Below are 17,764 nucleotides of genomic sequence, written 5' to 3'. Positions count from 1 at the left end.
TGTTGTGGCTTTGGGTCTGTCAAACATCTTCCTGTCAGAGTTTCTTGAAGTTTCTATATGCCTTTTGATGGTGTAGTAGGAAACTGTACTCACTAGCTTTCTTATCTATTACTCTAAAAGGAAAGACATACAGTAGGCTTTTATAGTTCTGCCTGTCTTCCTTTGTTACTTTAATAGGACTATAATGTTTCAGTTATTGGTAACCTATAAACTTTGTTTACTGACCTCTTACCTTACCTGTGTACAATTTCAGGTTATTCACTGCATGGTCTTAAATCTTTTAACCCAGGCCATAGCTGTATCAAAACAAGTATTAGAGTATACAATATCTTTATTGTCCTAATGAAAAATTGTTTATTCATGATGTGACTCTGACTAATGCGGACTGTGACATCAGTCATCAATGATGTAGGCCTATCTACTGTATAATGGTCTATGGCTGATAAACCTGGCAGGAGGAAAAGGTTGTTCCAGAGGGGGGTTACACAACCTGACTTGTCTCACTCAGTCGGTGTGTCAGAGTTCAGATCCTGACCCAAAGAGCTGATTGGTCCCTGTAAAGGTGCTGCTGAGTCCATACACTGATGGTAAATGGTGCATTTAAATAACACCTTTATCCAATGCGCTTTACATAGATTGTGCATCACATTCACCCATTCACACACCTTTACATAGATTGTGCATTACATTCAGCCATTCACACATACATACATTCATACTCCGATGGCGGCGGAAACCATGCAAGGCACCAACCAGCACATCAGGAGCAATAGGCCTATCTCACAGCCCGTTTTTCACGCCCACTTCCGGTAAATAGTGGTGACTTTAACATGAGCATTTACAGGTTTTTTTCTCTGGAGAATCTAAGTACATTTTCTAATGTAAAAATGTGACAGACCAATATTATTATGAAGCAAACAAGATGGTAAATCAGGTCGAACAGATAGAACAAACCTTACCTTGAGAAAACAAAAGTTGTAGACTTCTTAAATTACCTCTGTTAACATGGAGCGTCTATGGAGTGACGTCACGCTATCACCACTAACCCCGAAAGGGGGCGTATTTAGGGGGGCGGGGAAATTCTGTGAGATAGGCTTATCAGGGGTTCAGTGTGATGTATCTGAAAACAGCGTCTGTACTAGTCTGTGCGAACGGCAGTGAGGAGCAGACGGGGAACAGAAGTCTCGGCGACACAGTTCTCCAGTCTATAGTTTTGTATCAAGTTTTAATGACCAAAATACACTCAGTTACAAGGCAGTCGTGGGAACAAATGGCCCACGATGGAGTCACACAGCAAGCTACTTGTTCGAATCAGCAGACTACATGTGATCACACCATAGGAACGAAAGCATGTTGTCTATATACTGATGAAAGTTGAAAACTCCCTCTCTCTCATGAGGGTGGGACTTAGAAGTGTCCTTACTCACTGGCCAATCAGTGAGCAAGGACTATTCTAAGTGTCATGCAAGGTTTCCTATGAGAACTAGCAACAGATGAAACATGAACTATATATTACCAATAAGAATGAATGTACCATATAAAATGTACAGAACATTATTTAACACCTGCAATGAAATAGTTAGACTGTATTCTTAACTCTAGATGCATATTTGACAAAGATACGTTGCATTCATGACAGACAGGACAGACAGACAGAGCAGAGCAGAGCTTGACCGAAAGATATGCCATGCAGCTGCTATCTATGGATGCAGCTAAGGTAAGAAGTTCACGCAGACCCCTGTGGGGTTTAATTACCCCCTAACAAAAGCTCTGTTTTTACAAGCCTAGTCGTAAATAACTAAGCATCTTCTCAAAGGATCTTACCGTGAGCAAGTTACCACAGATTGCATTGTATAGTAGACTTACGCTCTGAATAGATCTTCAGGCTGTGTCTGTAAAACTAACTGATATGTCCAATTGTCCATAATGTCTATATCAGATTCATCAAGTGTCTTGCTCAAGGACACTTCGAGGCTGACTCTGGGGGAGCCCACAGGGATCGAACTGGCAGCCGTGTGGTTACCATGCCAGCCACTCTACCCCTGAGCCACCGTCGCCCCCCACAAGCATAAGAGATCTTAAGTGAGTGCTGGTGATCTTTTTAAAAGATATGTTTTTTGCCAGAACCGTGCAATGGATAAACGTGAACTGTGCTCCACAGACTATTCTCTAAAGTCTAAACCGTGTGTGTCTTTTCTGGGGTCATCTGCCAGAAGGTATTGTCGTGTCCTGAGGAGACACAGACAAAGACTGCAGGCTGCAGCAGGACTGTAAATTATAGACCACAGATGAAGACAAGAGAACTAAATCAACATCATCGTTGTTCTAACATTGTGCAACTCCTAATTCAATTTAACTGACATTGTATAATAAAACAACTCGACATCAAATGCACACAACTTTTGTTCTGTCACTGGGGTCAACAGGGCTGTTTAGAGTTGACATCATAGACAATTTAATACAATGTAGTAGCACTCAGGTATATTCAGCACTCATCTGGCCTGAGAAAGAGAAGGGGTGCATTTCCCAGCAAGCAAATTGGTGCTGCTGCCCACTCCCAAAAAAAATCTTATTTCTATTAAACTCCACTCCACTATTTCTTATTGGTGCAACCCACAACAAAATACCTTTTGTTTTGTTGCACAGGCTCCACCCACAGTATCCAGCATGACGTAATTCTCGCCTACTGGTGTCATTCAAGGCGACCGTTTTTAGTGCATACAACTTTCATACAACAGATTGAGTAAGGTTTTGTACGTGTAGTGAAATGGGATTAATTGAATATGTCAACAGAGCGACATTTCTTCCTTTTGATTTGCCTCATTTGCATCATCTGTTTGCACTAGTTTCTCTGGTTCTCATTGCTTTTAAACTCACTCAACTGATTATCAAAAGAAGAGAGTGGGTTCGCCATTTGGCACCCTTTCCTGGACCTCCTGGACACTGGCTGATGGGCCACGTAAACGAGGTAAATAACTAACAGAATATTAGAAACAGTGTTGCAGAACTTTGTCGTGTTTGTGTTGCGAATTGCGATGTGCGTTCAGGTTGTTGACTTTGACCGTCACGGCAGACGGCACCACATCACATTCACAGCTAAATGCCGCTCAAATGGAAATATTTTATAATAATATTACTGAGAGACGAGTCACATGAAACGACATGTTAACTTACACTGTTGCTTACAACTTCAAGAATACTACTTTTTTAATGAATAACTTTATTTTAACCAATCTTTATGGTAGAGTAGTATCCTATACAATCACATCTGCAGTGGTAGGTGCATGCCGGCTGCATCCCATGCATGGTCCCTAATACTCTTTCATTGAGAACTTGGGACCATGGTGGATAACCGACTCCTACTACTGGTTGAAAAGTGGTACTGCCTGGAGCTCATCAGCTCTCTCCTGGCAGAGGAGGGGTTAGGACCTGCAACTTGCAGGATTCCAATTTATAAAAGTCACTAACAGCTGAATTATGGGCACATCACAGATGGCTAGAGGGTAAAGTTGATATTAAATGAATTAATACATTATCAACCTTACCCTTTTGCACACAAGTGACATTATATCAGTGCTAATTAGACGATCATTTAAATGGGATAAATGTTTTTGCTTCACTTGCAGTTTAAACAAGATGGAACAGATATGGAGAAGCTGGTGAAGTGGGGGGAGCAGTATCCCCTGGCCTTTCCAATGTGGTTTGGTCCCTTTGTTTCCTTCCTCAATATTCATCATCCAGATTATGTGAAAACCATACTAGCAACAACAGGTCTGTGTGTGTGTGTGTGTGTGTGTGTGTGTGTGTGTGTGTGTGTGAGTGTGTGTGTGTGTGTGTGTGTGTGTGTGTGTGTGTGTGTGTGTGTGTGTGCGTGCGTGCGTGCGTGCGTGCGTGCGTGCGTGCGTGCGTGCGTGCGTGCGTGCGTGCGTGCGTGCGTGCGTGCGTGCGCGCTCGTGATGATACTTAATCAAACCAGTGTGTCCAATGCAATCCATCTATTTTCTCAATAGAGCCCAAAGATGATATTGCATATAAATTTCTTCTCCCATGGATCGGTAAGACAATCTCGCCTTCTCCACAACTATCAAAGCTGAAAGCTCGACTGGGAATCTGAATGTCACACTGTATAAAATATCTGTAATTGTGTACCTTTATAGCCTACAATTTTCCCTGTGTAACAAAATAACATTTTACATTTAGCAACAGTTGTCTGGAACTTGACATATGTATTGTTTTATGAGTGCACTGTAAAATCCGACTTAACAACTTGGACACCAGGAAGTATAACATATATGGCATAAGTGGTTAGGGTTAGGGTTATTTTACTGGATTTTACTGTGTGTGAGATGGACTCTCTCTTCATGTTTCGTCCTATCTAGGAGATGGTTTACTGGTGTCACAAGGTCAGAAGTGGTTTCGCCACAGAAGGCTGCTGACACCAGGTTTCCATTATGATGTTCTGAAGCCATATGTAAAGCTGATGTCAGATTCAACCAAGACTATGCTGGTATGGTTACAGTCAAAGCTACAGTCGTCCAAATATGAAATAAATCATGTAATCTATAAGTGGAAATAGAAATAAGAGCACAATTCACTCATTCAAATTAGATCTTTTTTTTTTTAGATTAAAAAACAAACATTTTGCTGGAAAAAAATTCAAATCCCACACATCTCAGCTTTAACAAGCTATAATAGTACACTGTATGTATGTGCATATCATGTTGTTGTAACATGCATGAAATAATAATTAATTTGTTATTATTGTAATAACTAACTAACTAATAATAACTGATTAATTTATATTTACAGGCATTTTAGAGATAGTTGTTGATGTTAATGTATGCCCTTTTGTTCAGCTCCTGTAGAGAAGACATCTGTTCTTTCCCCCTTCCAGGACAAGTGGGAGGGTTACGCCAAGACCAACGAGTCATTTGAGTTGTTTGAACATGTCAGTCTCATGACACTGGACAGCATCATGAAGTGTGCCTTCAGCTGTGAAAGCAACTGTCAAACAGAGAGGTCAGTCAGTCAGTAAACACACTCATTTTCTGACCTTATTGTTGACTTCTTACATCTCTAACCACTTGGGAACATTTGCTACAAATAGCAGATCTACAAGCTTGCGACAAGTGAGCTTGTAGATTGGCTATTTCTGGCGAAGCGATTTGGTGTAGACGGAAGAAAGCAGTACATTGGTAACTCAAGTCTGGTTCTCTAAGACTAGAGAGTTTAAGTGGTTAACCAATAACTACATTAACCCTGGCATCCCTATATATATATATATATATATATATATATAAATGAGCTTGTAGATCAGCCTTTTCGGTTATAAGGCTTATAAGTCAGATGTGCCCAAAAGGTGCCCGACGTACTGAAAAAGAAAGGACTCCCGCACACTGTCTTCAAATGCAGTGAAACAAGTTTATTTGGGAACCAGCAACGTTTCGGCCTATACGGCCTTCATCAGGCTATCTTTATGGATAATAAAGATAGTAATAAAGTCCCTTCTCTTTCTTTTCCTAAAAAATTATTAAAATATAACAAAAACCAGCAAACCTCCACTACAATTAGGAGGAAAGAGGCACTGGAGCAACTCAGACAGTTTAAGCCCATATTTCATTATCAGGGTGCAAGTAAAAAAGCGACAACGTTTCGATGTATCAGTAAAATGTGACTGATACATCGAAACGTTGTTGCTTTTTTAGTTGCACCCTGATAATAAAATACCGGTAAGGGCTTAAACTGTCTGAGTTGCTCCAGTGCCTCCTTTCCTCCTGTAACCTGTCCTGCCTCTGAGATGCACCAGACTGTCCTGCCGTAGGCTAGAGGCGCGGTTGGAACTCCCTTCTGCTCCACTACAATTAGTTAAATAAAAATGTGCAGGGCAAAGAACCCAAAAACCTACTATTTCCATACAGAATGGGAGGAAGACACCCCTCCCCCCCATCTCATTTCCCATTATAATTGAGTTTGTCTTATAATGTAACGCCACCGCCGATATTCCACAGCCCCCTCAGGTAATTCTTTTTACATATTTTCAGCAATGGGATCACAATGTTTTTGGTGGGTAGATCTTGTTAAGATTTTAAAAGTTGATCTCATCCCAAGTAAAAAAAAAGTGTGGGATGTTTTTATGTACTTTTTCTGCACTCCTGCAATGATGTATTTTTTGTTTCCTACACAGGAAACACATTTCTCAATTTGATACAAAATCTACAACGTATATTTTAACCTTTGATATAGTTGTGATGTTTATATATGGTAGGTTTATAAGATGGTTTATTGTACAAAAATTGCATTTTTTCTATCATAGTTACAGTGGAATTAACGCATACATCAAGGCAGTGTATGAGCTCAGCTACCTGGTTAATCTGCGTTTCCGGACCTTTCCTTACCACATCGACGCAATTTTCCACCTCAGCCCACATGGCTTCAGATATAGGAAAGCATGCAAGGTGGCTCATAGTCATACAGGTAGGCTGATATTCATCCGATGAGGACTTGTTTTCCATAAAGATGTACATCAATTTGGGATGGGGGGGCATCAGCATCCATTGTTCCATATGTTTGAGGGGCGCTAGCCCCTCCTATGCACACTGCACAGCTTTGTGTGTTTGTAGCACGGCACGTGATGATTTGATTGGCTGATGTGATGATATGAGCTTCACACAAGTTAATTTTGTCATTTTTGTTACCATGGATATTTTCAGTGCATTGATGCAAAATAATTGGAAAAATCATCACACAATTACAGGTATAAAAGAGTGGGACTTTTTTGTGATGGCTCTCAACATCGCAGTTACAGGAATAGTTAAAATAGAGAAGAGATAATATAGAAGTAAGGAACACAGAACAAGTCTAAGAACAGGAAGGCACAATCAGCTAAATGTATGATCAACATTTTACTTTGAGGTTTGCTTTAACCACCTGTTATGTGACTTCACCAAATCATGTCCACCTAACGTACACCTGAGATACATGAGAGCACATTTCCAATACACTCCCATGATTCATTGCTTTGTAGAGGAAGTCATACGAAAGAGGAAAGAAGCTCGTCAGGATGAAAAGGATCAGGGCAAAACCCAAACCAAGAAACACATGGACTTCCTGGATATCCTTCTGTGTGCCAGAGTATGTCACCCCCTCAGTCCCTTCAATTTGACAATATTCAAACATGGACCCGAGTTAAACTACCAGTGTATTGGCAAAGAACCACAAGCCATATGCCTTTTTTGTTCAAATACATAACTTATTCCATGTTGTTTTTGTATTGTTTATTATATTGAACATCAGGCACTATTTCAACCTACTTTCTTCCCATCTTTTTCACAGGATGAGGACCAGCAGGGTCTGTCGGATGAGGACCTCCGGGCAGAGGTTGACACCTTCATGTTCGAGGGCCACGACACCACAGCCAGCGGCGTCTCTTTCACACTGTACTGCCTGGCCTGCAACCAGGAGCACCAGCAGATCTGCAGGGACGAGATCATACATGCCCTGGATGGCAAGGACACAGTCGAGTGGTAGGGTCACTGTGTTAAGACTGTCACCATTATTGTGGAAGTCAATGATTGTCTGATGATTTCGCAGATAACCTAGTCTCGTTAGCCAGATGATCAGTTATCTCCGCCGGCACCTGCCACCTACTGATATGTCTGGGGAAATCTAAAATCAGTAGGGGCTAGAACAGCAGCGAGAATGGCTGCTAACAAATCTACGCCAACCTACTGCTTTGAAAACCAGTAGGTTTGCTCCCGATGTGCTAGTTGGTGCCTTGCATGGTTTCCGCTGCCATCGGTGTATGTATGTGTGTGTGAATGGGTGAATGTAATGCACAATCTCTGTAAAGTGCCTTGGATAAAGGCGCTATATAAATGCACCATTTATATCACCGTATCAATATGATGGACCATGCATTTTCATTGGTTTTGGAATTTAGATATTACCAGATTATTTATTAACCCATTTTGACCTGAGATCAGATTCTAAAAATGTCTTCTACATCCTGACAGTTTTCTGAAAAAGCTATGTTTCTATGTCAGTCGTTCTTTGAGCTTGTAGATCTGCTATTTTTCAATAGCTAAAGCATAACATAATGCTAACACCAAAAGGGGTTCCCGCCCAAAATGGGTTAAGGATCCCCATTAGTCCTCCTCACCACAGTGAAGGTCTACTCTTCCTGGGGTCCAAACATTCACACTTAACACTCAAATGGAATTCCACCATTACATAGTTAAAGTAAAACAAAACAAAACAAAACAACAAATATGATTGAAGGTCTTCACATAACTATAAATTAGTTATTACATAAACATATTACTCTCTGGTGGTCAAATGAAGAAGTCACATGCATATGCATGTACAGATGTAGTGTACAAAAATGTTATCCAATTATAGACAGTCCAAACATTAAACCAGCCTACTAAATATAACTTCTTTACTAATCACGGCTTACTTTAATTTAGTTTTGAAGCTCGATGTATTGCCTATCCTTATTATATGTGGTGGTAGCCTATTCAAAAATGTTTGCTGTTCTACAATATATCTATCTAATAATTTAGCGATCGCTCGCCCGCTGTCTATTTTGCTCGGTCGCTGTCTGTCTGTCCACTTCCGGGTCACCAGTGAAATGCATGTTGGGACGGCTTCCTGGGACGGCGCTGAAATGCCCTTGAACAAGGCATCAACCACTACGATGAAATGTGTTCTATGAGCAGGGCCTGGCTGGAAACAAGTTCTTGAGCTTAGCCCAGATACCCTGGGTAAATATACATTTCATTTCATTTCATTTCATTTCCGGGTCACCAGTGAAATGCATGTTGGGACGGACACAGATTAATACTGGGACACACTCCGCATAACAGACACACACGGGGAAAACAACTCGGACCCTGATACTACTAGCTACTCTTGCGTCAGTCGACATCACTTCTTCTTTGGGGAAGCATCGCGGCCAACGCGGGGGTTGCGTGGCACAGGCACCTGAAAGCCAGCTCTGACAGTTGGACGGGGCATGTTAACGTGAACACACGCGCTGTTAAGTATTCATAATGTTATGATCATCCAACAGATATAAAAGTGCACAGGATTGTAACTGTTGCCAAGGCAATTCCCCATCCGGGTGGACTTAAACCCTGTTGTTGTTAGACCATCTGTAAACAATTCCCCCCCTATCAGTAATGTGATCTATTACATTGCATTACCCACACTGAACATAATTTGCTGTTCATATATTCAGAAGTAAGGACTAGTACATTACTGTTTTCTTAAGTGTATTAGTTCTTGGTAGGGGCATAGTAAAGTGAACACCCAAAGCCTGTCTGGTGGCATAGCCATGTCTAGTATTGGTGGGTTGTAGCTGTAACAAATAATGTGCAGGTATGTTAAACAGAGATGTCACAAGGATACATGCCAACCTTTGATCCACTCTCATCCAAGAGTGTGACATGCATCCACTCAACACTACTCCAGATACTGATACCAGATGCATCAGTAAGCAGAGATCTGTGGTTGTCTGGCTATGCGAGACTAAGTGCACCAGGCATAGAACGCAAACTCAAATCATTGTTATTTTCACTTTTCTGCGGATAGCGAAAATGGTCTGACACTTTAATAATAGGTATCTGCCTTGTTTTTAGGGAGGATCTCAGTAAACTCCCGTACACCACCATGTGCATAAAAGAATCCCTCCGTCTTTATCCTCCTGTACCGGGAATGGCACGAAAGCTAACCAAACCTATGACCTTCTTTGATGGAAGGACTGTGCCGGAAGGTAAGTGGAGTATCTGTGGCTGATTACAAACTAATGAACAGAATGTAATGGGTTTGTCCAGATTGCTGTTTGCTGGAGCCAATTAAAAGTATTTTCTTTGTCATAAGCTTGCTAACCTCTGTTATCTCTTAGCTCACCTATTGTATAAGATTAAATATTAACTTGTATTTGTTTTCTCTGTAGCGGTGTCACAATGACCTAGTTTTCATTGTATTGCACCATGTCAGCTTACTACAGTAAACTACTAGTAATTCCATTGCAATATTGCATAATTTAAATATGGCTAAAGTTTAATTATATATAATAGTAACAAAGAACATGTGTGTACTGTAATGACAAGTTGCCATGTCAAAGCTGCCATGCAACAGGGAGGGTCATATCATTTTACAGTTCACTGTTTGTTTGCTAAACATAATATCCTTTATCCCATTTTGGGGCGGGAACCCCTTTTGGTGTTTGAAGCATTATGTTATACTTTAGCTGTTGAAAGCGAGTGGCGCGCTACAAGCTTGTAGGTCTGCTATTTTTGAAAAGTCGTGAAAATGTGGTGGAAATCTTTGAATATATATTTCAGAGCGAACGTTTTTAACTAAAATATTTGCTTCTGCGGGGTCCCTGGAACAACATATTTTGAGATGGGGGTTCGTGGCCCAATAGAGATAATTCTGGGGGTCCTTGACATGAAAAAGGTTGAGCACAACTGACATAGAACCATGTTTTTTTTTGTCTTGTCTTGTCTTGTTGTATGTTTGTCTTGTTTTTGTTTCAAAACTTGATTCAGGTTATGTGGTTTGTAACTGTCAGTGTCACTATACAAGGACTATACAATTTATTTGTCTTTTATGCTACCACAATATTTTGCATATGGTGGTTATGACATTTATATGTATATGTTATATTTTTGGTATGTCCCATATGGGTGTGTCACATATTGCTATATTATCTGATTTGCTGTATATCTTTAAATCTTGAATAAACAAAACTGTGAAATGGGTTTTTCAGAAAACTATTAGGATTTAAACCCATTTAGGACCCATTTAGGATCCAGTCCAAAATGGGTTAATCTAAGCTTAATTAAAAATAAATCATATTTTTATCTAATTTCATTTATTTTTTTGTAGGTTGTCTTGTCGGCACCAGTGTCTATGGAATATGTAGGAATCCAACTGTCTGGGAAAACCCTCATGTAAGCACACCCTCTGAGCAAACATTGTTTTTTCTTATGGCCAGTTCATCAAAATATCATCTTGTTTTACAATGTTTTAAGACTTTGTACACTCTTTGCGCTTACATTTAAACATTTTATTGTGTACCCTGTTGACCACTTTCCCCATATCTTGCATTATCAAAGGCGTTTGACCCACTCCGCTTCCTTCCCGAAAACACCGCAAAAAGGTCACCCCATGCCTTTGTGCCCTTCTCTGCTGGCCCAAGGTTTGTCTCCACAACACCCTGTAACTCAGTTTGGCCGGATAGACAGGTTCTCATATTACTAACTATAGTATTCACTGCCATGGCTATTCATTTACATCGATGTGACCAAAATGCAGTCCCTTCTTCAATGACGCTAAACAATACGTTGTTAGGTGTTCATTGCAGGTTAACAACCCACGCATCACTGTTACAGTCTCAAGGGGCTTTACAGACGCACATTCACATTTAACTACTTTAACCCTGGCATCCCTATTTGGGGCATGTCATTGTAGGCAAAACATTTCAAATATTTTCACAATTTCTTCAATGTATTTATTTTTAATGTATATACAAGCTCACAATGAGTTGCAATGTGAGGCCTTGTGAGCCTGTAGGTCAGCAATTATTTTCATACCTTTTTGAATAAGGTTTAAGTCATGTGTTCAAGCCGGATCTGTCCGATATTTCATATTCCATCCTAATTGGCTAACATTGGCTTTCAAAGTTGGCAGGATTAGCCCGTTTTGAACAAAAAGCCTCAAATCATGAACGCAGCGTGCAATTTACGTGAAATCTTTCACAGACTTTCTTACTAGGCTGAGGAATATATCCCACCCTTTTCACATTGGCCTATTATAGCGCCACCAGGAGGCCACAACCTGACCTGCCCTGGTGGAGACCTGTGCCCCGAGAGGCACTTTATCTAGTTGTGTTTACTTTGCTTGCAGTTCTGTGTAAAGCACATTGAATTTCCTTATTAAAATGTGATACAAATAAAACTGCCTTGCCTTGCCTTAAGTGGTAAAGGGAACCACCAAAGTCAATCAGGCAAGGAAAACAGCTTAGATAAAACTCTTGAAGGGAAAAAAGAAAAGGAGAAAACAAAACTTGGGAAGGAGTCCAGTATGCACTATGAACTAACTAAACAGTCAACTTTTAACCCTTCTGCATGCACCTCATGTGCTTGACATTAACATACCTACAAACTCAGTTGTGTCTCCTATTTCCATTTGCATGCCCACACTTGTTCCTGCATATACTTTGCTTCTCTCAAGGCTGTGTGCTATGAGTGAAGCAATACCACCAGTATTGCTTTTCATTACTGCCTAGGGGCCCTAGTAGAAACTAGTGCTTCATTGCTCACATTCTTCTCATTGCTATTCCTTGTATTTGTTCTTCTTGTCATAGGAACTGCATTGGACAGAACTTTGCCATGAATGAGATGAAGGTGGTGGTGGCCCAGACGCTGAGGAGGTATGAGCTGATAGAAGACCCTACCCAGAAACCCAGGATTCTCCCTAGACTTGTGCTTCGCTCTCTTAACGGCATCCACATTAGGATCAAACCTGTGTAACCAGGGTGCTGTGGCCCAGCACCATGCTTCAGATACCGTGGCGTGGAGGATTCAAAACCTAGTCTCCACGCTGGTGGGCAAGACCTTTACTAGCTGCGCATAACTTGGTAAAATACCGTAAGCAACTCCAGCATGTTGTAAGATGATGACATGTTACAGGATGTTCGGGTGACAAAAATGTGTTACAGAAATAACCATATCTGTCTATATAATAACAATATCACACAGACATACAGTGCATATATATATATATATATATATATATATTTTAGCTCATCTTTATATTTAGTTTGAACTCTCTATTAAAGTTGTGCTTGGCCATCTGAGAAATGTGTGAGGTTTAAATATTTGTCATGTGCTAATCTTATTGTATTATGGTACATACACTACTACTAAAGTTTACGACTACAGTGGCTAATTTCTTTGAGAAATATAATTTAAAGGGAATTTAACACCAATTCTGTTTGTCATTTTGACGTGAACTGTAACTATGTTTTTGATGAGCCACACTTTGCACATTGTGAAACATTTTCAATATAAGTAACTGTCTAACTGAATTAAAAGTACTTTGTTTCAAAGAGTGAATAATAAATGTAACTTCTATTCCGAAACTTCAACTCTCCATGATTGTCTCCACCAGGCCGAAGGCATGGGGAGAGAGTATGTTTTGCACACTGTCCGTCCGTCCGTGTGTCCGTCCATCTGTGAACAGCTAATCTCCGGCACGATGGTCGATGCCAAATTTTGCACACACACTCCCTGAATGCCAACGATGAAACTCTGTCCCAAAACTTCCAGAACGGCCTGTTATAGCGCCACCAGGAGGCCGCTTTGTGCAAAACAAGTTTTTGGACAGTACACCTACAGATTTTGTCCAAACATCACGCAAATTGGTACAGTCTCTCTAGAGCCATTCAACGAAACAGGTCTTTCAGATTTCTCAGACTCCATCCTGATTGGCTAAGATTGGCTTCCAAAGTTCGCAGGAGTGCTCTGTTTCAAACAAAATGCTGCAAATCATGAACACATCGTGTGATTTCCGTGAAATTGCGCACGCACATTCCCACTAGGCCGAGGAAGAAATGCCACGTGAACATTTTCAACTCAGCCTCATGGTGGCGCTATAACTGGCCGAAAAGTGTTTTTACCTCCAACTGCATGGATTTGTGGATAACTTTGTATGCCAACTCCCTAGAGGCCAAGGAAAAACCTTTGCCCGGAATTTTTCACATCTGCTCTTTATAGCGCCAGGAGGCCGACATGTAAAACACATTTTCTAATATTACTCCTTCAGATGTTATCCAAATTTCACGCAAATCGGTACACATGTCATGTGATCAAGAGGGGTTTGTTTGATTTCTCATAATCCACCTTCATTGCCTACGATTGGCTTCTAAACTTTTCAGGAGTAGCCCGCTTTGTACCCGTTTTGTACAAATCGCCACAACTACTCAACGCAGTGTCCGATTGCGGTGAAACTGTGCATGCATATTCCCACTAGGCTGAGGAAGAAATGCCACTTGACAGTTTTCAAATCAGCCTCATGGTGGCGCTACAACAGGCCAAGCCATGTCACACACACACACACACACACACACACACACACACACACACGATTATATTACTCCTAAACATTTTGCCAAACATCACACACACTCCTATCCTCCTGGTGGAGACCTGTGCCCAGAAAATGAAGGCATTCTTTGCATTCTTGGGGAGTGGAATAACTTTGGCTACTTTCCATCTTTGCGGACATATATTACCTCTTAGACTCATGTTAAAGATATGACAGATGGGTGCAGCAATTACAATTTACAATTTAGGCATTTAGCAGACGCTCTTAATCCAGAGCGACTTACATTAAGCAATAACAAAAGCATGGCATACATCACATATATAAAAAGTAGTTATCATGAATCATGCGTAGACTAAGAACGTAACAGTGGAGTATCTATGTAAACTATACATACTATACTATATAATATATTATACATGTGTACTATAAAGTGCTATGACTACATAAAGTGCAATTCTAGAGCTGTCTACGTAACAAGCTATAAGTCTGTTTAAAATACTATCTAAGTCTACATAATGTGCTATCTAAGGGGCTAGGCTAGGGCAAGTGCTACGGGCCATGGTGGAGTCTGAAGAGGTGGGTTTTCAGACTACGGCGGAAGATTGGGAGTGAGGCTGCAGTTCTGACTGTGATGGGTAGTGCATTCCATAGTTTTGGAGCCAGAAGGGAGAAGAGTTTGGGACGTGTGGAGCGTTGTCCCGGCGTTTTTAGTGAAGGTACCTCCAGCTTCCCTGCGTTGGCTGATCTGAGTGCGCGGGAGGGTTTGTAGGGTACGATCATACTTGTGAGATATGGGGGGGCCATGCCTTTGGTTGCTTTGAATGCCAGCATCAGAGTTTTGTATTCTGTGCGGGCAGCGACCGGGAGCCAATGGAGGGAGCGGAGAAGGGGGGTGACGTGTGAGAATTTTGGCTGGTTGAAGACCAAGCGGGCTGCGGCATTTTGGATCAGTTGGAGGGGCTTAAGTGCACATGCCGGTAGGCCAGTAAGGAGGGAGTTACAATAGTCAAGTTTTGACAAGACTGTTGTCTGGATTAGGAGCTGGGCTGACTCCTGGGTGAGGAACGGTCTAATTCGTCGTATGTTGTAGAGTGTAAACCTACAGGATCTAGTGACAGCTGTGATGTGTGTTTTGAACGAGAGCTGACTGTCCAGGACAACACCAAGGTTCCAATGAACTTGGCAATGAACTTGGCAACATTCTTTAGTAGCTTACCATCTAGGTTGTCGATACCTGGTGGTTTGTCGTCATTGATTGCCAACAATAACTTCTCCACCTCTTCTATGGTCACTTCACTCAACTCAAAAGTACAATTTTTATTTTTCATTATGCATTCTCTAATATTCTTGTATAATGACTCACACCTATGGTTGGGCATCCCCTGCCTAAGCTTCTCCACTTTATCCATGAAATAATTATTTAAATAATTTGCGATATTTAGTGGTTTGGTGATGTATGCCCCTTCTGATTCTATAAAGGATGGTGTTGAGTTATTTTTCCTGCCCATGATATTATTCAAGGTAGCCCAGAGCTTTTTTCCATCATGCTTAACATCGTTTATCTTAATCTCATAATACATTTTCTTCTTTTTCCTATTTAGTTTGGTCACATTGTTCCTTATTTTACAGTATCCATCCATCTTCAACCGCTTATCCGTAGTCGGGTCGCGGGGGCAACAGCTCCACCAGAGTGCTCCAGACTTCCCTCTCCAGAGCAACATCAGTGACTTCCTCCTGGGGGACTCCGAGACGTTCCAAGGCCAGTGAGTCGATGTATTTCCTCCAACTGCGCCTTGGTCTGCCCCGGGGTCTCCTCCCAGTGGGACGTGCGTCGAGGACCTCCCTAGGGAGGTGCCCGAGAGGCATCCTAACCAGATGCCCGAACCACCTCAGCTGACTCCTTTCCAGGCGAAGGAGCAGCGGTTCTACTCTGAGTCTCTCTCGTGTGACTGAACTTCTCACCCTATCTCTAAGGGAGATGCCAGCCACCCGTCAAAGAAAACTCATTTCGGCCGCTTGTATTCGCGACCTTATTCTTTCGGTCATGACCCACACTTCATGACCATAGGTGAGAGTAGGAACGAAGATTGCTCGGTAGACAGAGAGCTTTGCCTTCTGGCTCAACTCTCTTTTCGTCACAACAGTGCGGTACAGCGACTGCAATACCGCCCCTGCCGCTCCGATTCTCCGGCTGATCTCCTTCTCCAACCTCCCCTCACTTGTGAACAAAACCCCGAGATACTTATTTTTTTAGCTCCTCATCAATGATCAATCCATGGTGCATTTACTGATTTAACAGTTAACTTCTTGACAGGTGCATTTTTATCCATGACTGGTAGCAACAACTCCATGAAAGCATCAAGTGCACCAGTTGGGTCCTTCTCTTTGAAAACATCTGTCCAACATATACTTTTTACTTCATCCACATATGAATCTTTGCAAAACGCTCTATATGATCTTTTCATCACTATTTTTGGCCCTGCTTTTGGGACTTTGGCTTTCCTGCAAATTGCTACAAGGTTATGATCACTGAAGCCTATAGGTACAGATACAGCTTTTGAGCACAGTTCACTTGCATTAGTGTATAGATGATAAATGCATTTTGATGTTGTTACTCCAGACCTGTTGGTAAACACCCTGGTTGGTTGATTGATCATCGGTTCTAGGTTACATGCACTTGTTGTCATCACTAGTTTGTTTCTCAGTAAACAGTTGGTAGAAGAAAAGTCAACATTTACATCTCCCATAAAGTATATCTCCCTGTTTTCATCACATACCTTCTCAATCATTTCACATAACATATCAAGGTAGTCGCTATCCGAGCTTGGTGGTCTAATCTATAACAACATCCCATCAACATGTTTTAAGTGGGGTAGGTGAACTTGAAGCCATACCGTCTCTACTGTGCTCGTCATCAAATCTTCCCTATATTTCACAGGAATGTGACTTTGTATGTAAAAAGCAACTCCTCCGCCATAGCAGTTTCTGTCCTTTCTATAAATATTATACCCTTGTATTGATAGTGCACCATCCTCAAATGAGTTGTCTAAGTGGGTTTCAGAGATGGCCAAAATACTGATATTGTTTGATATCAACATATTCTTGACATCCTGAATCTTATTTCTAAGACTAGATATTCAGGTGGGCTATTTTTAGCCCTTTCTTGGGCAATTTAGCATTTACAGACATAAGAGTTGAGATAGGCTGTCAAAAAAAACATGTTGTCCATCGCGATTCTGATCATGAAGTACATGTGTGTGTGACCATTAACAGATGTCCCTGGCAGTCATTGTCATTGCCTTTGCCCCCATAAGTGAAGCACTAACAATTTAAACCAGAATCAAAGTCCTCCCAAGACACCTGTCAATGTTTACCTCTGGTCTCCATTTTTGTCTTTGGATAGATGTGCTCCCAGTGCCCAGCAAGGACAGCATTATATTCTTCACCAGTGTTGCAATACAACTTGAAAACCATTAAAAGGTTAAAGCGTCACTGGGTCAGTGGAATAAACTGACCAGTTTTACAAGTGAAATATCAAACTAAAACCAGGGGCTAGAATGAAAGGCTTTCTGTCAGGGTCTGTCCCACACTGAAGCAATACATCTGAAAGTCTCACTAACCAGGAATGAAAATATTCAAGTCAAGGAGC

The 17,764-nt window shown here is 41.3% G+C and overlaps 1 protein-coding gene across 1 annotated transcript; it reads left to right on the top strand.

Annotated features, from left to right (window-relative positions):
• Positions 1 to 2,678: 2,678 nt before the first annotated feature.
• Positions 2,679 to 12,642, top strand: cyp4t8 (cytochrome P450, family 4, subfamily T, polypeptide 8). The gene is made up of 12 exons (XM_079503332.1): positions 2,679 to 2,968; positions 3,627 to 3,771; positions 4,011 to 4,055; positions 4,380 to 4,507; positions 4,895 to 5,019; positions 6,314 to 6,474; positions 7,025 to 7,131; positions 7,333 to 7,523; positions 9,639 to 9,772; positions 10,894 to 10,958; positions 11,124 to 11,206; positions 12,374 to 12,642. Exons 1-12 carry the CDS (start codon positions 2,768 to 2,770, stop codon positions 12,537 to 12,539), a joined length of 1,551 nt encoding a protein of 516 aa, XP_079359458.1. The 5' UTR covers positions 2,679 to 2,767; the 3' UTR covers positions 12,540 to 12,642.
• Positions 12,643 to 17,764: the final 5,122 nt, after the last annotated feature.

The sequence above is a fragment of the Electrona antarctica genome, assembly GCF_951216825.1.
Source record: "Electrona antarctica genome assembly, chromosome: 6".
Classification (NCBI taxonomy): domain Eukaryota; kingdom Metazoa; phylum Chordata; class Actinopteri; order Myctophiformes; family Myctophidae; genus Electrona; species Electrona antarctica.
This window is presented reverse-complemented; position numbering and strand designations above follow the sequence as displayed.